Source organism: Rhinatrema bivittatum, chromosome 3 (genome assembly GCF_901001135.1).
Source record: "Rhinatrema bivittatum chromosome 3, aRhiBiv1.1, whole genome shotgun sequence".
In the NCBI taxonomy this organism is placed as follows: domain Eukaryota; kingdom Metazoa; phylum Chordata; class Amphibia; order Gymnophiona; family Rhinatrematidae; genus Rhinatrema; species Rhinatrema bivittatum.
In genome coordinates, this window is record NC_042617.1 from 281,574,094 (window position 1) to 281,596,886 (window position 22,793).

Consider the following 22,793-nt stretch of genomic DNA (forward strand, 5'->3'; position numbering starts at 1 on the left):
TTCCTTGTCTCGTTGAGAGTCTTCCAAGATCCTCATCCACTTCCAGAGTCTTTTTGTCTCATCTTGAGTCTTCTGTGTCACAAGGCCTCCTTCTGCCCTCATCCTCAGTCCGGCCTGCTGCTTCTTGCTGATACCTAGCAGCAGGTCTGAAAGGGCTGAGAATGGTCGGAGGACTGTTCAATAACCAACATAATGTTGTTGGTCTTCCAGAAGCATGCAGGTCCAGCAGAGGGTCAGAATTTGTCTTCGCCCATGCTGGGACATGCCTCACCAACCCTCGGTGCTGTCGTGGATTTTCTGGGATCATGCCAAGGCCCAAGGGCACACATTTCCCTCAAGTTGGGCTCACTTTCCTAGTGTTCCCCTAACATAACACTGGACCTGTGGTTCCTCATTGCTACCTCTTCTGGCGTGTCATGTCGTGTCACGTCACCTCGTGGCATGAGCCTATCTTCTCGTCTGCAGCGCAAGCCTCTGGAGGGTCATCCTCGCCTGAAGCCAAGTCTCGCCTTGGTCCTGTGTCTCATGCCTGAAGCCAAGTCTCGTCTTGGTCCCCTGTCTCATGCCTGAAGCCAAGTCTCATCTTGGTCCCTTATCCTGAATCTCATCTCTGCCCTCGGATGTTCTTGTGCTTGCTCCTTCCATGCCTAATACTCTGATTGAACCTGCTCCATTCCAGCGTGGTCCGCGACCAGCCATGGGCGGCTGTGTAGGGCGCGTCTTGGTGCAGGCTTCTACTGAATCTTTGCAATGTTCTGGCTTCATCTTCCATGTATTCGTCTGGAGTCTGCCTCGCACTCAAGCGTGGTCCGTGACCAGTCCTGTGGGTCCGCCCTGTGGTGGGCTGTGTAGGGCGCGCTGCGTCGCAGCCTCAACCCAGTACTTGACTTTGTTCCTGAACCTTGATCCTGAGTCTTCGTGCTCAAGCTTCTCGTCTGAGTCTTCACGTCCCAAGCTTCTTGTCTGTGTCTTCATGTCTCCAAGTTCCTCACCTTGAGTCTTCATGTTTTAGAGCCTTTGTCTGCCCTTGTTTCCTGTCCGGCCTGCTGCCTTTGCCGGTCCCAGTGGCAGATCCGAAAGGGCTTGGAGTAGTCGAAAGACCACTCAGAGTCCAATCTTGCATGGTTGGTCTCACTGAAGCTGTGCAGGTCGGCAGGGGCCTGCCTTACTGGTTTCACCCAGGCTCTGACATGTCTCACCAGCCCTGGTACCACCTTGGAGCCCTCTGGGGTTGTGCCGAGGTCCAAGGGCACACAATCTCCTCGGAAATGGGACTGCTTTCCTAGCGCTCCCTAACAGATTGGGAAGGCCTCTGAGCTTTCCCATGTTCAAGGTCTCCATCTTTCCTAACATTATGGATTTTTCCTTTAGGAACTTATCCAACCCTTTTTTAAACCCAGTTATATTCACTGCCATAACCATACCCTGTGACAATGAATTCCAGAGCTTAACTATGTGCTGAGTGAAAAAGAATTTTCTTAGATTTGTTTTAAATGAGCTACTTGCTAACTTCATGGAGTGGCCCCTAGTCCTTCTATTATATGAGAGAGTAAATAACCAATTTACAGGACTCCTCCAGTGGTGGAGTCCTGAGTGGACTGCACCACTGGAGACCCATTTGGAAGAATATCATAGTCTTTGGAGTTCTCAGACTCCTCAATGGAGGCACCCTGCTGCCCAGCCAAGCCAAGTACCCTCCAGATGTTGGTCGATGCTTTCTTTCCAGTCACCTTGTGCCTTTCTTCAGGCTGTGAGCCACCTTACAGCTAACCCTGGGTTTGAGGCCACTTCTCCCCTGTTGTCTTTCTAGCCAGGTAGGTTCTATGGAGAAGTAACACAAAATCTGAGGAAAAAGTGTGAGAATCTTCAGAATCCTCCTGCATCAAGGCCGCCTCATCTTCAGAGGTCTCCTGCTTCTCATGGGACTCGGCAAGGCCAGTGATAAAGAAGGAGGAGAATCCCCCGCTTCCCCCAGAGCCTCCCATGCTACTGCGTCTGCACTCAAGATGACCACTGTTCCCACACTCACAGGAAAAAGATCTGCAGTGGCTCCCAAAGACCTCATCACTCTTTTACACGCTGAAATGGAGCCTGCTTTTTCTCCCTTCAAAACATATGCTGCACCATCCGACTTGCCTTCTTCTCTGGAGATGTTACAAGTGTACAAATCCATGTAGTTGAGCCGAGTGTGGATATCCTAACACGAGTGGTAGGTCTTGCCGCAATCCTTGGCCTCGCCATGTGCATCCCTCATGTGCTACTTCCTAGTCGCTTGCCATGGCAATCTCATCACTACTGGGATCCCCAGATGTCACCAGTTCTTACCTGTGTCTGGTGTGATCATTGACCACTTACAAAACCAGCTGGAGCCAAGAACTTCTCTCCATGCCACCTTGGAAACAGATCAGATTTTTTTTTAACTTTGCTGATAAAAACAACCAAAACCCAGGAGTCTGGACTGATCTGGGATATGAACTGGAACCAGAGTATATGTTTACATTTAACACCATGATGGTCATGCATTCAGTATGTCATATATGTGAGCATCATCTGTCAGGTGTGTCCCAACAGAAAAAAAGGTAGAGAACCACTAGCCTAAAGGTTAGAGCAGCAGACTAAGAACCAGGAAGCCAGGCTCAAATCCCACTTCTCCCACTGAAGCTGTGACCTTGAGCATCTTACTTCACCTTCTATTGCCTCAGGTATAAACACATTGTAAGTCCTCTGGGTCAGGGACCTACCAACTGTACATGACATTGCAACCCATCTTAAGCTTGTGTTTGGAAAGACAAGTAATTAAATCCCAAAACATCTTTGTTCCACCAGAAAGTTGTCCTTTATAGCACTGCTCCCTCCACCTGCCAGCCCCCTTCTACCACCCGTTCCCATTTAGTTTAAATGGTAAAAGCAGAAAGCTCACGCTTCTCAAAGTACTGCTGTCCATAGATCTCTTTGATTTCCGGGGGCATTCGGCTCCAGGAGCGCTGGTAGCTCTGCTCTATGATTTGGGCATCTATAATCGAAGTTCTGAACATGCTGGGCTCGATGATGGCGACTTTCACTCCAAAGGGCCGAAGGTCTCGCCTGGGGTGGAAACCAATGAGATTAAGCAGATGTGGGAATGATGCTAGGGACCTGGGTAATAAAACTCAAGTTAAAATAAAAATGACTGTACCCAGGCAGTAAAAATGCAGGGAGCAATTTTGAAACGCCACAGGCTGCTTGTATTTTGTACCCACAAAACTGCAAATAAAGTTTAAAAAAACAGAGGCTTCCCTGCAGAAATCCACCCCACGCACACATACATCTGTACATGTGCACTTTGTGCCTACATGGGAGCAGGTGGAAAGAACACACCAGGAAGTATGCCTGGAGATTTGCAAATGAAATCTCCCCAGTGCATACTTTTACTACTCCCCTGACCTAGCGCCACTCTTTTTTTCGTGTAAATTAAAGAAGACTTGCTGAGAAACAGCATGGGTACTTTTACCCACATAAGGGGGGGTGGGGGGGAAGAGGGGGGGTGGAGGAGGGGCACTTTTTAAAATGTGTATGGAAAAATGCTCCTTAGAAATCCTGTCATGTGCATAATCTGGAAAAGAGAACAACAAGTGAGGTGATCAGATTTGCAGATTTATTTTATTTATTTATTTAGCATTTTTATATACCGATATTCATGTAAAAATAAATTACACATCACTTCGGTTTACATTAGAACGTGAACTAGCATGTAAGAATGCATTACATCGCAACAAGGGATCATTAACTGGGATAACCGGGCGAATAAAATGATGGGCTCTTATCTAGGGCCGGAGAATAAGGAGGAGAACAAATTGACTGTACCTAGTGTACCTGAACACTGTGCAGAGTCTTGTCTCTAGGGAGACTTCATCAACTGAAAGGGACTTGTAAATAGGGTATCTAACGTGGGCTAGTCTTCTGTAGCCCACATATGTTTGTATGTGGAAGGCATACTCTTACAGTGAATTTCTAGGGAAATTCTGCTCAAAATATTTAAAATTCTGCAACTTTAAAGTAATAACTTTTTTCTATAATAATTTAAAATGTAATTACTTAAAGACTGTCATGTAAATTGTGTTATTTTGACCAATATACAGTTTACAGAATTTTTCAGAATTTTCAGTTTTTGTGCGCAGAATTTTAAATTTTTTTGCAGAATTCCCCAGGAGTAAATTTGGTAGCTGTTAAGAAATCAAACATTTAAACAGTGAAAATCTTGTTGACAGAATACATTCAAAATGACATTGATAAAAATATAATTTATAAAAAAAAAACCCAACAAACTGCAGTATTTAAGAATGCACAAAACTGATAATACAGTACATAGCATCCTTAATATGGAAACTGATTGTTGTCTTCAGCAACAGACACAGGAGCTCCAGCGATCTGATTTCCAAATGGGATGGTAGACAAAGCCCAAACACTCAAACAGCATGAAGACCAACAGTCGGTAAGACTACTGTGTATTGCAAAAAAAAGTCCTCACGTTTTTACTGTACCAGCATCAGGGCAGGGTGGGGCTTTGTGTCCTGAGGATCACAAAATTAATTAAAGTTGTAAAAAAAACAACCCGAAAAAGACAAGCAAACAGTGATGAACTGCAAAAGGACCTTGCTAGACTAGGGAATTGGGCATCAAAATGGCAGATGTAATTTAATGTGGACAAATATAAAGTGATGCATATAGGGAAAAACAATCCTTACTTTAGATACACCATGCTGGGTTCCATATTAGGAATTGCCAAAAAAACCCCAAAAAACCATGATCTTGGAGTCATTTGCAGAGGAATGGAGAATGAAAAAGAGAATATCACAATGTCGCTGTATTAATCCATGGTTCTGACCACCCTGTCTCAAAAAAAGATATAGCAGAACTAGAAAAGGTGCACAGAAGGGCAACATTTATCTATTTATTTTATATTATCTATCTATCTATCTATATAAAAGTCTTGTGTTGTGTCAGTTGGTCATATTCGTCACATTATCTGTCTGTCTGTGGCTACCAGGTGGCGCCTGGAACAGTTGAAGGTGCAGTGTGCAAAGATAACATGCTCTGCCTGCAAAGCACTGATGCATGCACACACAAGCAAGCACACAGGTTTCCCAAAACATACACAAACAGGCACACGTGCACACACACACACACGAATATGCCTCCCCCTCACACACATACAGGCAGAGACATCCACACCCACAGGCCAAGCACACACATACACACAAGCTGTTATTGACCAAACAACCCAAACAACTCCGGCTAATGTTCACTCTGCGAAGCCCTTTCTCTCATGTTCCACACACAGGGACAGACAGGCATAGGAACACACACATAGGCCTATACAAGCACGCGCACAAGCTTGTGCAAGCTTGCAGAAGTACGCACACCAGTTCATACTAGCACACCCAAGCTCACGTAAGCACACACAGGCACTCACACACGCACATGCTGTCTCGCACATGCACTCAAGCTCGCACACACATATGCACATACACCCATCACGCACAGGCACACAGGCTAGAGCAATCTGATGTATAAAAGGTCTTTTTCCTTCATGCGCATGCGATCTCAGGAAGAAAGTAGGTAATACAATGGACTTATTGATATGGAAAGCTGAGCATGTTAAAAGAAAATCTGATCTGAAAGAATTGCATGTACAGTGGATAGTGAATGAGTGCTTGGAATTTGCTGAGGTTTCTGCTGTGAGAAATACTATTTTCCAGGTCATGAATTTAAGAGAAGTCGAATCTAATGGCTCAAAGAGTGGCTTCATCAATTGAGAGAGGACCATATTCAAGTCCCACAAAACTGGAGGTTTTTGCACCGGAAGTTTAATATTCCATAAACCTTTCATAAATCTCAACACCAGTGGATGAGTAGCGATGGGTTTATTGTCTATAGAAACATGGTGTTGCATTTCACAGCTTGCGGGGGTCTCCCGCAAGCCATGCTACTCACCCTGATGCAGCCGGGCCTTCCCCGTAGATGCTGTGGCACGTGCACTGACACTCCCAGAGTTAAAAGGCCAACGGCTTCAACCACTTGCTGTTATTTAAGGGCAGTCCAGATGCCCTTCAGATATCTCAGCAACAGATCCAGCTATGTTTGTAGTGTGTGTTGCTTTCTGCCTTCATCTGCCCTGCCTGTTCCTGCCTTCATCTGCCCAGCCTGCCTCCACTCTATCTGTTCCTCTCCCTCAGATGGATACCTGATTTTGACCCTTGAATGCTGCCTGCCTCTGACCATAGCCTACTCTTGGACCACATCCTTAGTCTTCAGCAGAGATCTTTGCCCAAGTTCTGCCAGCCCCAGCACCCAAAGGCTCAACCCAAGGGGAACATGGGCTGGTAAAGGTGAAGCTCCTGACCGATCTCAGCTTCACCTAGGTCCACTTGCTGGCAGTGAGGACCTGCAGGGCAAAGGGTCCACAGATATAACAGTTTTCTGAGGCCATGGACTCGGTGGACTTGACCTCGCTCCATGCCATCCCTGGTATAGTACACAGGCTGGAGGATCCTTGGAGCTCCTTGCTGCAGCTATGGATCACCTCATTACCAGCCTGGACACTCTGACTTCATCCACCACACTGCCTCTGCCCGTACTGGTGCCACCACTTCCTCCAGCGCCCAGGAGGCCTGTTCCTCAGCTGCAAGCTCCACCCCAGTATGCAGGGGATCCTAAACAGTGTCGGGGATTTCTCAACCAGTGCAGAACGCACTTTCAGCTGCAGGCTTCTCTGTTCCCCGATGACCAAGCCAAGACAACTTATATTCTCTCTCTGCTAGATGGAGCAGTGCTGGCCTGAACCTTCCTCCTCTGGGAATGAAGGGACCCCATCCTACTCGATCTTCAGCAGTTAATGGAACAATTCCACCCCATTTTCAAGGAGCCAGATCGAGCAGCCTCAATGGCCTCCGATCTACTCTATCTTTGCCAGGGCTCCCAAAACGTAAGCGAGTATGCTGTAGAGTTCAGAACCCTGGCTTCCGAACTAAATTGTAGGGAGGACAGCCTGGTAGCCATCTTCCTGGAAGACCTCTTGGGGAAGATTAAGGATGAGCTCGTCGCCCAGGAACTTCCCACCTCACTGGAGGCCCTCACTGCTCTAACCAGCAAGATAGACCAACGCTTGCAAGAAAATGCCCGGGAGACCCATCCGGCATGCAGAAGCGCCTTCTTGGCAACTCACTTCAATGACCACTCTCACCTGCTTCTGCCACACCCTCAGTCTCTCCTCCTGCAGAGGAACTGATGCAATTGAGCTGCTGCTGCCTAGCCCCAGAAGAAAGGCTCCATCGCAGACAATAGAACCTCTGTCTCTACTGCGCAGCTCGGGGCCATCTTCTGGCTTACTGTTTCGAGAGGTCGGGAAACTTAAATGCCTAGAGTCGTTCGGGGAGATGACTTTAGGTCTCACTGTCCCTGCTCCCTAACTCCTCTTTCCATTTACATTGGAACTGGGTCCAATGTGTTTCTCCACCCAAGCCTTCATGGACTCCGGCTTCATTCTGCAGGACCTGGTCTGCCAGCTGCAAATACCCACTAACCAAAAGTCTCTGCTGCTTGTAATCTCCTCAGTCTATGGAAATCCTCTTCTGGGACCAAAGCCGTAGCCAGGCCATTTGGCACCTATAGTGAAGTGAAAAAGTGTGCCCTCACCCCTAACACAAGATACAACACAAAGGGGATGGGAGACTCTGCTTCTTGGAGGGGGTTTTGATTTTTATTTTGATCCAGCAGTTTCATCCTGCTCCTTTGCGCTTCCAGCTCAATTGGAACCAGTACAGAGATCCTGGAGCCATGAGCCTTCATTCACAACTATCAGGGATCTTTCCCTCCTTTATTTTATAGCCCTTCTCAACTTTATTTACTCTGGCATTGCGGTGTCAGTCCTGGGCTGGGGGCCATGCACCAGAGCTCTCTTCAGAATCCTGCATTCATAGGCTCCCAATCCAACCACTAGGTGTCACCAGCTCCCAGTCACATCTTCCACACACACAATAAAAAATTATGCATGTATAATACCAGATTTTACATGAAGATGGACATTCTAAGATAAAAATATCACTTCCAACAACATGCATTGCTATGGTGCCAACCAGAAAACTTTGCAAAAAAAGTAAAAAAATAAAAAAGGCATTTGGAACCCATATGGTATTAGAACTGTGGTAACGTGTGTTGGGTGTAGAATTGGCCCTCAGAAAGCCATGAATAAACTGAATTACAATATAATAAACCTCCCATACCAAAACATTACTAACTGCCAGCACTCAAACAGTAACAACCTATCTATGAAAAGATAACACTATAAATATTACACCAGGCACTAAAACACAAATACACCTCCTATTAGGAAAAAAGAACAAGCCAGGCTGCTACAGATCATAAGAACTAAGAAGTTGCCATACTGGGTTAGATTGAGGGTCCATCAAGCCCAGCATCCTGTTTCCAACAGTGGCCAATCCAGGTTACAAGTACCTGGCAAGTACCCAAACATTAATCCCATTCTACTAATGCCAGTAATAGTAGTAGCTATTCCCTAAGTCAGCTTGATTAATTGCAATTTATGGACTTCTCCAGGAACTTATCCAAATCTTTTTTAAACCTAGCTACACTAACACAGAAACCACATGCTAGCAGAACACCTCCCCTTGTTCACACATGCAGAACACAGACAGATCCTCACCAAATATTGAATAAAGAGACCATCTAGTATAAATAGAAACATGCAGACCAAAACTGAACTGGAAACTGCAACAAATCAGACTCTATATGCAGTACAGCTATGGAAAAGCAGAAACATCACCATTCCTCATAAAACATCAAATAGCAAAATCAAGAAATATAAAGCATAATAATAAGACCATACTAATAAAAATTATAATGAATAGAACATCCAGTAATTAAAAATTATTATTAAGCTTTTCCAAATGACAATAAAATATTTTAAAATAGCTGATACATCAAACACCCAATAATTAAAAATAAAGATAAAATAAATCTCCTGATTATACACATACACACTCATTTGTTCTCTCTTGCATGCTCAATAACACCCTCTCGCGCATTCGCTTTCTCTCACATGCACATACATACATACACACACACACCTACACACACTTGCACTTATTCACTCTCTCCCACATGCGCAGTCATACACACACGCTCATATGCTCTCACACGCACAGCCAGTTCTGTTTCAGTGACTCTACTCAGCACCCCTGCTCCTCGGGGTAGTGCTCTCGTTTCTCTGCCAGAGATTCTATCGTGTGCAGCCCCGCTCCCCGGGGTTGCTTTCATCACTACTGCAGAGATTCACCTGGGCTTCCCTGCTCCGCGGGTTGGCCTACGTCACCACGCCAGAGCCTCTCTTGCTGCGCAGCCCCGACCCTTGGGTCACTCTCCGCTGCGGACCTCCAGAAGTTCCTGTCTCGCGCTCCCCACTCCTTGGGGCCTGCCCAGCGCTTCTCTCTCTCGGAGATTCCTGCTCTGGTACGTGCCTCTCCAGTTCAGTGAGTATACTGTGGGCTCTCCCAGAACTGTGTCTCTCACCCCGCTCCTCGGGATCCCCCACAGTTCTCCCTTTACTGCACCTACGATCACGTGGCTGTGATGCAGGATGCTCCATTCCTCTACACTACTGAATCTCCTACAACAGCTGACCTCGCCTCCCGACGGTGGGGACCTGTGGGGTTCCCCCCACAGGTGGTACCAACCCTCACCTCAGGCAAGGGCCTACGAAACCACGAATCCTAACAGAAAGTTGTCAGAGTTACACAAACCATATCTGTCTGGGCCTTACTGGAGCTATAAGGATCAACTGAGCACAGTCATGCCATACCTTTTGCATTGTTCTGGCAATCAGTGGTTTCGGGGGAAACACATACATGAGACCTATGCCACAGTTGAGCAGGAAAGTGTCCTAAGCCAACCTGAGATTGCAGCAGACCGGCGGCACGGTCCCCTCACCTTTCTACAGTAACTCCAGCTCCTGCTTCCTCCTCGCTGGCGGTGGTGGGCCGTCAGCTCCGTCCTCAGGCCTCCCCCAGTGCCTCCGGCCCTGCTTCAGCCCCCAGCATTCCCGGTCCAGCCAGCACGCCCATTGTTGCTCGTCGGGCCTCTCTGCGTGGCCCACGGAGAGACGCTGCTACTCGGCGCCGCGCCCATCCGTAGGCACGCGCTCGCATCACTGATGCACTGATGTAGGGACCGTGGCGGGAACCTAGCCGCAGACCCGGATGATGACATCAACAGAGCTATAGTATTTAAGCGCAGGCTCTGCTCCCTAGTGTTGCCTTTGCAACAGGTCTCCTCGCTGGTCGAGTACTCGTTGCCTCCTAGAGATTCGTCTCACTCCTGCATTCCTGTTCCTCGTTTGTCCCTAGTTCCTGTCTCCTCGTTCCTGTCCTGCTTCATACCTTGGATTGACTACACAGACTTTGAATTTGCTTCCCCTGACCACGCCTTGGATTTTCTCCAAACCCAGACCTCTGCTTCACCTGACTATGCTTTTGCCTATCTCCAGACCCAGACGTCCACTTTGCCTGACTACACATTGCCTGTCTCCAGACTCAGACCCTAATTTGACTACATTTGACTTTCTCCGTGATCAGACCTCAGCCTTGCTTGCCACTGCCTCTGGATACCGCCAGCCCTGATTCCAGCCTGTTTCTCAATGGCTCTTCAGCTTACTTCCTGGACTTGGTCTACTCAGGTTTCGGCCTGCTCTTGCTTGGGCGCCCCCTGTCTGCCTTTGTTCTTTTGGCGTCCAAGTCTCCAGGATACTACCTTGTCCACTGTAAGACTGTACCATCTCTCATCTGCTGTCTCTGGGCTGAACCGACTTCTACTTCAACTACCTACAGAGGCCCGCCTAAGTCCAGCCAGCCCCGGCACCAAAGGCTCAACCCGCGGGGAACAAGGGCTGGTATTGGTGAAGCTCCAGTTGGCCTCTGTCCATCAGCCCACTCTGCCTGCCGACGGTGGGGACCCGTAGGTCTCCTACCTACGGGTTGCGTCAACCCCACCTTGGCCTAAGGGTCCACCTCCGACACAACAGAATTTAGCAAAATCATTTAGCTTTCTGTTTTTTTTCTGATGTAAAAAATATCAACCAATGGCAGACTCTATAATTCGAATAGTTTGTTGGCTGCTGATAGTCACAGAGACCACTGTTGAGATGATCCGCTATTATGTTGGAGATCCCTGGAAGACAGGTGGCTTGTAGAACAACTCAATTCTTTATTGCCCACTGCCAAAATCTTTGCAGAATCCATGACTCTATGCCACCTGGTTGTTGGTTTGAATCAAGATTCTCGTCCCCTGAAGAAGATAAATGAAAGTTGTCAGAGCTTATCTGATTGCTCTTAGTTCTAGTAGATTGATCTGAAATAGGCATTTCTCAAGAGACTAAGTGCCCTGGGGAAGAGTGCAAAATGGGGCTCCTTCCTGAAATAAGCAGGGGTTTAACCACCAGTGCAAATCCCATTTCATGAACCTGGAAACTAGTATCATGGTTGATAGTGGCTGAGTGATTTGATCCCAATTACAGCACAGACCCACTGCAAATAACAGATATGAGGGCAGGTCAGAGGGACTATATGAATGGCTGCTGTCATGTAAAACTAATACAATGAGAATCACTTTGGCTGTTGAGCATGGCAAGTCGAGCAGTTTGTGAATGAGCGATCTCATCATTTTCCTTCCTTCTGATGGAAGAAAGCTTTCTCTTGCTGAAAAGCTCTCTCTTGCTGAGAGTCTATCCATGCCCTGATGAATTTGATTTTCTGAATGGGAACAAGATTCAACTTCCCGAAGTTCAACTGAAACCTCAAAGCCTGCAGAGGATAAATCGTCTTGTGCAAGGAGAACAACACTTCTGCCTGGGAGTTTATTGTGATTAGCCAGTCGTCCAGGTACAGGAAGATTTGAATTCCCTGGCGACACAAGTGCACCATTACTACTGCAAGGCACTTAGTAAAGACTCGGAGCTGTCAACTGGCCGAAAGGGATTTTTGCACTGATAATGGGAAGAATCCATTTTGAAGTGAAGGGTAACGCCAGTGGAAGGGATGGATGAAAAATATGAGCATATGCATCCTTCAGATCAAGAGTGCACATCTTCCCGCTCTAAATATAGGGGAGAATCGTGTTGACGAAATTCATTTTGAATTTCTCCCAGAGCAGATGTCTGTTCAATTTTCTGAAATACAGAATGGGCCTCAATCCTCCTGATTTCTTGGGAATGAGGAAATATTGGAAGTAGAACACCTTTCATGCTGGGACGGAGAGAGACTAGTTCTATAGCTCACTGCTGAAGAAGTGATTGCATCTCCAGATAAAGCTGTGTCAAATGAGATGGATCTGGATTGAGAGTTGATCAATGAGGACGAGAAGGCAGCTGGGAGAAATGCAAAAGGTATCTAGAATCCACAATTTTGAGGACACAAAGGTTCTCAGTTATTTAGTGCCATGTCTCTAGGAAGTCCCATTCAATAGGATCAACAACTTGGCCCAGGCTTTGGCTGGGCCTGTTGTGTTGTTTTAGGTTGATGGCACTCCAGCTGTTGAGGTCTGGCCAGAAGTGGTTGCTGTTAAGTCAGAAAAGGCGGGAGGTGGTACTGTTGAAAGTTTTTTTTTAATTAAATGTAAGTTCTGTTTTGTTGATTTTATGCTTATGGTGTTTTGTTATGATTTATGTACTGTTTTTGTTTGATTTTATGCTAGTCACATTGTGAACCGCCTTGAACTTTGTCTAGGCAGTCTATGAATTTTTAAAATAAATAAATAAATAAATAAATAAATGGGCATCTTTGGTCCCATCGAGAAGGACTGGACTGCCACATTCTGCTCCTTTGTTTGAGTAATGGTTTTGTTGTGCGTCTCGGCTGCGTCCGCTCTGTGGCTCTTCTCTCTTCGCGTTCTCTCTTCGCCCTCCTTACCTCTTTGGCGCCTCTCTCTTCGCCCGCGGGAAGAGTGGCTGCTGTGGCGTCCTTCTGCCGAAGTCCTCCAGCGTCCCCAGACCGGCTAGACGCTGCAACCTGCCATGTTTCCTGGAGGCCTAGGGGTGCGCACGTGGCGCAGCCCCAATTGAAGTGCCGGTGATGGCGCGAACCTCAGGGGCATCCCCCTGAGATGACGTCACCCGCGATGGATATATAAGGTCTTAGAATTTGCTAACAGATTGAGTTAGCAAGGAATGGAACGAACTCGCTACGGGGTTCTCTACCTAAGCTACTCTGCCTCCTTGGACTTACCAGGGGTACCCGCTCCTCGGGGGCCTCACTCTCTCCTTTGTTTTTCAGGTGACAGTCTGGAACTGGTACTCACTCCTCGAAGGCCCTCGTTCCCAGACTTGCTCCATATTCTCTTCTGCCTGGAAGTCACCACTGCCAACTACATCAGTGAGTTACCATTGCTCTCTCAGAGCTTTCCCTGGAACCAGGTACTCACTCCTCGAGGGCTATACATTCCAGCTCCTGGGCTTCTATGAGACATTGTGTGAGTGTTACCATCAGGTTCGATACATGAACTCTGCATACTCTGCCTACTCACTATATTTCAGTTTCTCTACAGCTCAGCCGCCAGGGATCGCTGTTCCAGTGTCTGAGGGACTACAGCCCAGCCGGGCATTTCAGCTCACTACTGCCACCTCTGGTGGTTCAGTATACTGTCTAATAAAAGAACTAGTGTGTGTGTCTGTCTCCTAACTCTGAGCCTGACCGGTGGTCCCTCTCGGGATCTTCCCCCGGGGGTATGGTCATCTGCCACTGGTCCAAGGATCCACCCACAACTCTCCTAAATAACAACAGATTGCTAGCTCCTATCTGATTGCTACTCCCAACAGATAGCAGCTCCTAACACCTTGCTCTCCCATCCACGAGCTCCAGGCTCTCCTCCTCCGCAGCCGCAGCCAGTTCGCAACGTCCCCGGCTTCCCCTCTCTCAGTCTCCCATACAGGCCTCACAGCGGAGCTCCCGTTGGGGCTCCATGTCCTCGGCGTCCTTGGCCCCACCCCTAGGCTCGCGCGCGGCCAACCTGCAGCCCTTTAAAGGGCCAAGTGTGGAAAAACCCCGGGAGGCGCACGCTGATGACATCACAGAACCACCGTATGTTAGCATGGGGCACATTTAAAACTAATCGGAGAAAGTTCTTTTTTACTCAACGCACAATTAAACTCTGGAATTTGTTGCCAGAGGATGTGGTTAGTGCAGTTAGTATAGCGGTGTTTAAAAAAGGATTGGATAAGTTCTTGGAGGAGAAGTCCATTACCTGCTATTAAGTTCACTTAGAGAATAGCCACTGCCATTAGCAATGGTAACATGGAATAGACTTAGTTTTTGGGTACTTGCCAGGTTCTTATGGCCTGGATTGGCCACTGTTGGAAACAGGATGCTGGGCTTGATGGACCCTTGGTCTGACCCAGTATGGCATTTTTTTATGTTCTTATGTTCTTATATATAAGGCAAGGCTCAGACCCATGATCCCTGCCTTGGCAATCGGGTCGTACACTCTGGTGTTGTCTAGTTTGCCTGTTCCAGTGTCTCCTGTTCCAGCGTCTCCTGTTCCTGCATCTCCTGCTCATTCGGCTCTCCATTCCTGGTAGTACCCTTCGGATTGATCTCACGGTACTGACTTTTGTTTGCTCCTGGCCTCGTCTGACTGCTGCCCGGATCTTGACCACAGCCTGTTCACTGACCACGTCTGATCGCTGCCTGGAACCTGACCTCTGCCTGTACACTGACTTCGTCTGACCACTGCCTGGAACTTGACCTCTGCCTGACCTGACTACTCCCGAATTGACTAAAGGTATTGACCCCTGCTTTGGCTGACCATTCTGGACTGATACTCTGGCCTTGATCCTCACTATCCACTCGGACACTCTCTTCTGGCCTCCTGAGACTTCTGGACATTCTAGCCTGAACATCGACCGTGCACCCTTGTTCATGGTGGGCACGCCCCTGCGCTTCTTCTCAAGGAGATCCTGCGAGACCCAGGTAACCAAGGGCTCAACCTGAGGGAACCCTGGGTTGCTATTGGCAAAGCTCCAGCTAGCCTCTGTCTCCTCCTGTGCTCCGCCTCCTGGTGGCAGGCGCTCTCCGGGTCCGACCGGAGGTGCCGGGCCAATCCTGCACCAGGCCAATGGCCCACCTCTAGCGCAACAGGTTTCTGTTAGTTTTTCACCAAAAAGGTTGTTCCCTACACAAGGGATGTCTGCCAGCTTCTCATGGACATTGTCTTGAATGCTGTTGCTTCTATGTCATGCCATGCGGTGAACTCTAATTAAGGCAGAAGAGGTACGTGACACTGCATCAAATGATTCATAGAAAACACAGAGAAAATGTCATTTGCATTCCTCTGCATTCATCAACGGTTGGGGGTAATAACATCTGTCTTCTGCAGGTTGAAGGAAGGGTTTCAGTTTTTAAATGCAGTCGTGTAGGTATTGCATCATGTAAAACTAGAGAGTGGAGATGCGAGCAGTTAGCATGGAGCTTTGAAACACTTTCTTTCCAAAATTGTGTAGTAGCCTATGGTCTTTTCGTGGAGGTAAATTTAAATAAATCCTCATCTTTTTCACCATTTTCAGAGCAGATTCAATGACAATGGACTAATGTGATAGCTGGATGACTCAAAATCCAAGTGATTTTTTTAACTATGTACTTCAGATCTAATTTTCTAGCCATAAGAAAGCAAGAAATGGGGTTTCTCACATTGTCATCTGTAGCAGGTTTAGCATATTGTGGACTGGGAGAGTTGCTGGCTCAAATGAAGTGTCCAATATCTGAGGGAGACCAGAGACTTCTGTTTGGGGGGGTCTTTATCCTTATGCACATTTACTCCAAGTGTCAGTCCCATTTTTTCCACAAACAGAATATGTATGATCTTCCGAAGGCAATGTATGCTCTGGAGGATCCGGAAGGGTGTTACAGAAGGTATACCGGTAGAACCCTCTTCAGAGCCTAGGGGTGTAGGAACACTAATCCAGGACCCCAATGATGAAGGCAAACCAGGGGGGGGGGGGTCTCCCAGTTGTCGTGGAGGAGAAACGCTCTGGTCAACCATTTCTGACTGAGTGGACTCTGCTGCAATTGAAAAGGATTATGAGGAATCTGGCAGCAAGAGTTATGATGATGAGTTCACCCTCCTGGGTGAAATAGGGACTCCGCTTTTTGGGACTGTAGATGCAGTGCTGGAGAGGAGATGATTGATAGCTCCTCTGTCTCTTTAATCAAAGAGGTAAAGAAACGTCTCACCATATCCACTATATGGTCGAGGGACTGACATATCTTTGACCTGGTATGGGTAATGGAACATCCTCTTTGGAAACAAGAATGGCTTATTATTCTTGAATAGAAGGCCTATTGGAGGCAAGTGGTACTATGGAGCATACTGGATCCAGAGTCTCCAACTGGAGGCCCTCTGTCAATAACTATGAAGGGGTGAGGGCTGTAGTGATTGGAGGGGGACGGGGCAATAAATTTCCCTGTGCAGCTGAGCTAATATATATAATTGCATTGGTAGTTCAGTGTGATGCCCTGCATCTGGATCTTGATGCATCAGTTATGGCACTGTAGAGGCCTTGTGCTTCGATGGCATTGAATGCTTGAAGGATTTCGAAGGAGAGTGCTTCAAGAGCGGGAGTGCGTCAAAGGTTTATACATCGACTGCATTAATACTAGTTGCATCAAGGGAGTACCAATGTCATGTGTCCTTGCACTATGCTTCATTAGGTCATGCATCAAATAGGTCCAGGCCCAATGCTTCGTAAATGCCAATGCACCATCCAATGCATGTACTGATGTAGTATGCACTGAGTGCATTGATGTTCCATGGCATTGAGAGTCAGATGCACCAGTGCATCATGCATCAGTGTGCTGTGTGTTGGGTACACCATGCGTTGAGAGCTTCAATGCATTGTGTGTCGCTGGTGCCTTTTCAATGCTGGTTGCTCTGATGGCCCCACAGAGTGATGCAGTTTTTTCTTCGCAGGGCCTGGACTGACGGGAGGGTTTTTGAGGAACTCTTGCTCAACTCTTTTTCTATTGAGGCAGACAATGATGCACTAAGGGAGGAGAACAGACAGGGACTCCAAAGAGATTTACACAAGCTCCTCTTTTTTATATGCTCTGGAGTGCTGAGAATATGGGATCATCCATCCACAGGCATAACAGTTTGACTGGTCATGGTTGGGACCCAGGCAACAATAGTACAACTCATGCCCATCTCTGGGCAACACTAAAGCAAAAAGATGAAAAAAAAAAAATCAGTGACAAATCAAGAAATTTAGAGAAAAAAGACTGGAGAGACTGAGTACACATCCATGCAGTGCTTGGAAAATAAATGACGAAATAAGCTCAAGAGAAAACACCCATGCAGGAACTCCTGCACATGCTCAATAGAACTTAAAGCTCTACTAGCAAGAAAAGATGAATTTGTTCGGTGCCACCGGATGACATCACCCACATGTCATGGTTAATTCAGCCTGCTTATCAACTGAAAACCCAAGCAACACTGGATATTTTTCACTAATATGCTCTCTCTGCACAGCCAAGTCTCTCATACTTCCACACACAGGCACCTGCGCAGGCATGCACATACTTACATAGGCCCACACATACACATGCAGGCTGCCACTCACACATTCATAACAGAGGCTGCCCACATGCATACACATACTCAGGCTCCCACTCACACATACACACATAGACTCCTACTCTCACACTCATAAACACATATTCAGGACATCTTCTTCAGGAACCGCGAGACCTCTTTTTCATCCACCATGAGATGGGGGTCAGCTGCGGTCTTCTTCTTATTTGGCCACCACAGCATGGGGTCCCATGGTGGCCCTCTTCTTCTTTGGCTGCCGAGGGATGGAAACTGTGGTGGCTATCCTGCATGTCTCTTCTGCTGGTATCGGGCAGCTCTAATTGTGTGAATCGGAGCCCTTAATGAGTGGGCCATTGCCTACCTATAGCTCTGCCACTGTTGTGGATTGTGAACTGGCTAAAAGATGGGAAACAGAAAGTAAGACTAACTGGTCAATTCTCTCAATGGAGGATGGTAAATAGTGCAAAGCCCCAGGAATCTGTATTGGAATTGGTGCTTTTTATTCTTCTTCTAAAACAATCGCTATTTAGTGCCTCTCTAGAGTTGGGCAACGAGAGACATCTAATATACTGTCAATGTAATTTTATAGAGAGGTTTCCTAAGTTTCTATATGCTTTCATAATTACTTAACAAAATAAAGCAATATTTATCTTTTTCACTTTTGTTTTATTTTAAAATTTATAGCTGTTATGGAGCAGACAACCTGAGCAACGCCAGACAGCTTTTGTTAGTAGTGTATGAAAACTAGACTACAGTAAAAATAAACATACCTTAAGTATCTAAATTTAGTAAGAACAAAAAGTAAACTGTACTGCAGATAAAAACCTCAAACAGCAATAACAAAATTAAAATGAACTTAGAACCTTAAATCTACTTAGTGCTATCCTACCAGGCCAACAGTCTAAAAAATTGTTTAAAAGTTGAAAAAAAAAAAAGACTGGTTTCCGTTAACTTTCAAAAGGTTTATTAAACAACCAGGAAAATAAGCACTTGATGGCTGTCAAATTGGCAATCATCCATAACTCTTCAGGCAACAGGCTCCAAAGTGTGCTGGAGAGTTCTAGTGACTCTAGCTACTTTAATTGATGAAACTATCAGCAACGTGAGGGCACCTAAGTAATCTGGTACCAGATTTCTGAGAGCTTTAAATACTAATACACAGACTTGAAACTTGATCTACTCAGATATTAGGAGCCAGTGTAGATCCTTTAGGACAGGAGTAACAATCTCTGACTCTATCCCCCCTTCGCCCCTGACACTATTCTTGCTGCTGTATTTTGAATTAACTGTAATTTACATGTTTTAGCAAGGAAGCCTATAAAAATACTGTTGCCATAAACAATGTCTGATAATGCATAGAGAAAAATTAACCCTTGCTCTCCCAGGATGTATAATAGTTGAATTAATTATTTTTACCTGAGACTGTCGGAAAATGCCTCCACCCCATGTTTGGAGATGCAGTAACCTCCCCCAGTGCAGGCTACCCGCCCCAGGATGCTGGAGACATTGACTAGCCTGCCCTTGGCTTTCCGCAGTAGGGGGAGCAGGCTCAGGGTCACATCGATAACTCCCACCAGGTTCACGTTGAGCACCTTCACAAAGTCATCTTTTGTCAGCCACTCATTGGGGCCTACTGGAGTTCCAATCCCAGCATTGTTCACCAGGCCCCAGAGCCCTAAAGAGAGAAGGCAGTAAGGCATCAGTAGTTTTGAGCTGGGATTTTTTAGTCTTAAATAGTATTCATCTAGATGCAGTGCTGTGCATTAGTTTAGGTATCTTGCTGATAACTGTTAAGGAAATATAACATAGAACTTCTACTAGTACCTCTGACTCCCACTTGCTGTTTTACCCAATCGGCAGCAGCAGCGACACTTTGGCTGTCGGCGACATCCAGGATTATCGTTTGCAGTCTCTGGGAGGTGGCTTCCTTCAGCAGCTCTGCCCCTCGTTGTGTCAGGCAAGCTGCCAGCACCCGCAGGCCCCTCCGGTCCAGCTGCCGGGCCAATACGCTTCCAAAACCAGAGTCACAGCCAGTGATGAGCACATATTTATTTGGAAGGTTTGGGAGTATCTGTCTCTCCCGATACCAGCGGTACAGAAGGTAGAGCCCCAGGAGGGCCAGCAGCCAGAGCCACATCAGGGCGTTCCACCTCTCCCTGTCAAATATAAAACAAACCCCAAGAATATTAAGATTTCTACTGCACAATTTTGGCAGTGTCTAGATAAAGAGGGAGAAACACTTCAGGGACTTGTGAGAAAAAAAGTAGGGGCATACTTTTCATGCCCTTTAACCTTCTCCCTCTCTATCACTCTTTCAATGCTCAAGTTATATCTCCATCTATCTTTCCTCTCCCCTCCATGACCTTTTTCATTCTCTCCATCTTCTCCCTATCTCTCTCGCCACCTTCCTCTCTTCTCCCCCACATTTCCCCTCCTACTAAGCCTTTTCAGATTCCTCTTGCCTCATCCCTGCCAGGTAGGGGTGTGCATTCACTTTCGACGTATTGACAATCCGCAACGTATATGTCCCTATTTGTTGTATTTGTCGGGAAGCGAAACGTATCGCGACTCCCCATGATTATAATGTATCATCCATTTCATACGTTTGGCAGCGCACGCTTTTCTTCGCCGCCATTTGTAATCGGAGGACATCATTTGGGTGTATCCAGAGCCAAAAACCAGCCCTTTCCTGTGAGTCATCAGTGACCTCACAGCCCTGTCAGAGTGGGTCGGACAGGTTGGCACGGATACCGGAATGCAACGTATCAGCGATAACATTTTGTGAAATGCACTGAATGCAGCCAATTGCGCTGTCATTCAGTGCTCGGTTACGATTTTCCTGATGACCCAGCACTATATATAGTTAAGTACGCAGTGTGCCACACACTTTCTTTGCAGGGGTGGTCTGGGGAGGTGGTCTCTGCGGAAGGTGGCTGCACTCAGAGCTAGTCTGAGTTCAGAAATCTGTATTGAATTGCTAGCTAGGCTAGTTACTTAAGAGAAAAAGATATTTCTTTATTTTGCTGCAGTGCCAGCTAGCCCTGTTTGTTTTTTAAGCAGTTTATTTAGATGATCTGAGACAGTCTGTCTGTGCCAGGGAGAGAAGCTGCTAACAGTGTCATTTTGTTTAATTCACCCTCTGGGCTAGGCAAAGCACTGTGACAGTGGGCACTGGGTAGTTTAGCAGACTGAACTTTATTATTGGGACAGTCTGTGCAGTGAAATCCCCAGTCTGCTTCTTTTGTGCTTACAAGCAAGCTGTGTGTGTGCACACCACACACAGTACATTAGTGCATAGTAAGGCACTGTGACAGTGGGCAGCCAGTAGGCACTAGGCAGTGACATTAAATCCATAATGTCAGGGAAAGCTAGATGTGGTCAAGTGATTGGGACTGGCAGAGGAGGCACTTCAAAAGGCACTAGTGCCAGTCCCCCATTAAAGTTAAAAAGGGACCTGTTGCAATCTAAACTCTTTGGAGAGGCAGGCAGTTCCAACTGGAAAAAAATGAAATCTAAACATGATGCATTGCCACCACCTGTTTCTGACCCTGTAGTTTTGGAGGTGAGGGAAGGGGAGGCTGAGTCATGCCAGACAAAATGTCGACACCCAAAAGCAGCAGTGGGACAGAAGTCTTGACTAAGCATTGACAATGTAGCACAGGCAATGTTTGCTTCTGATTCAGATGAAGAATCATCTTGTGTGGGATTCTCATCAGAAACGGAAGTAGTAATAGCTGATGAAGTTTTAGGAGGATCAGTTAGTCCTGTCTTAGCCTCCACTTCAGTGCAGCAGGGGAGAGATGAAACTGATGAGGAGGAGGAGAAGGAAGAGCAGTCAGCGCAGGCACAGAGGGTGACAGAGGCCCCTGGGATTGCTTCTCAGGGTGCACCCACTACTTCAGCTCCAGTGCCAGCATCCACCCCCAAGGCTATAGAGAAGGGAGGATCACGAAAGACATCTGCGATCTGGTGCCACTTTAAAGTGAAGGATGACCCGCGTTTTGCTCGGTGTAATTACCGTGGCAGGGCTATTAGCAGAGGCAAGCAAATGGGACATCTATCTAATTTTGGCATGACGCATCATATGAAGAGGCAACACCCAACAAGAGTACTGCCATCTGGGGATGGTGGCAGTAACAGTCAGGGGACCCCTTCCAAGCAGCGTAAAGAGGTTGAAAAGCAGCAGAGTCAGCCCATGCCCTCATCCCCTTCTAGCAGTCAGGTGGCAGGCCAGCAACCCCCTGACATGTGGCAGAAGCAACAACCCAGCATGGAGGAAATGGGGTGGAGTGCGGTAACGCTATCCCGGGGTAGGAGGCAGGCAGCCTCAAAATTGTAATCAGGAGCATTGGAGAAATGATTGCCCTTGATGACCAGCCCTTGCAGTTAGTGGAGAATGTGGGTTTCAAGCGTTTTCTGAAGGTCGTAGTTCCAAATTACAAAGTCCCCTCCAGAACCACATTTAGCAGAAATGTCCTCCCCAGCCTGTACAAGCAGTGTCGCAGTCGAATCCAAGCGCTGCTAGCTAAGGCACAGGGGAGTGTGCATTTCACCTGCGATATCTGGACTGCCAAGAATGCTGCACACTCTTACCTCTCCCTGACAGTACACTGGTGGGACCTGGCTGAGGCAGGGGCAGGCAGCAGCTCTATTACTGAACAAGTATCAGGGTGGAGGTGGGCTTTACTGCACACCCACCTGATGGATCAGGCCCATACCGCAGCCAATATTCTAACATACATCAGACAGATGCTGGAGGGCTGGCAACTACACCAGTGAGACAGGAATCCTCATGCAGGGTTCTTTGTCACAGACAATGGTGCAAACATGGTTAAGGCAATAAACGATAGGCACTTTAAGAACATCCGATGTTTTGCACACACTCTGCACCTGGTAGTGAAGTCAGCTCTGGGGTTGTATTCCAATGACCAAGAGAATGAATACCTGCATAGGTTAATACAGAAGTGGAGGAACATAGCAGCACACTATGTGTGCTGGCGGGGCAGGTTCTCCGACAAAAGCAGACTGATTTGGAGATGCCTCACAAGCATCTCATTCAAGACATTGCCACCTAGTGGAATTCCACCTTTATGATGCTCGAGAGGTTAGTGGAGCTGCAGACACCCCTTCATGAACTTTCTGGTACAATGGACATAGGTGTGCAA

The 22,793-nt window shown here is 47.0% G+C and overlaps 1 protein-coding gene across 1 annotated transcript in view; it reads right to left on the reverse strand.

The window, feature by feature from the left end:
- Positions 1–22,793, reverse strand: part of LOC115087522 (retinol dehydrogenase 7-like) — a 50,498-nt gene that overhangs the window by 7,951 nt on the left and 19,754 nt on the right. Inside the window, exons 2-4 of the mRNA XM_029594850.1 lie at positions 19,453–19,784; positions 19,045–19,303; positions 2,921–3,084 (exon numbers count right to left, since the gene is read on the reverse strand). Coding sequence (XP_029450710.1) covers positions 2,921–3,084; positions 19,045–19,303; positions 19,453–19,765 — 736 coding nt within the window. The 5' untranslated portion in view covers positions 19,766–19,784. The remainder of the gene's footprint in view (positions 1–2,920; positions 3,085–19,044; positions 19,304–19,452; positions 19,785–22,793) is intronic.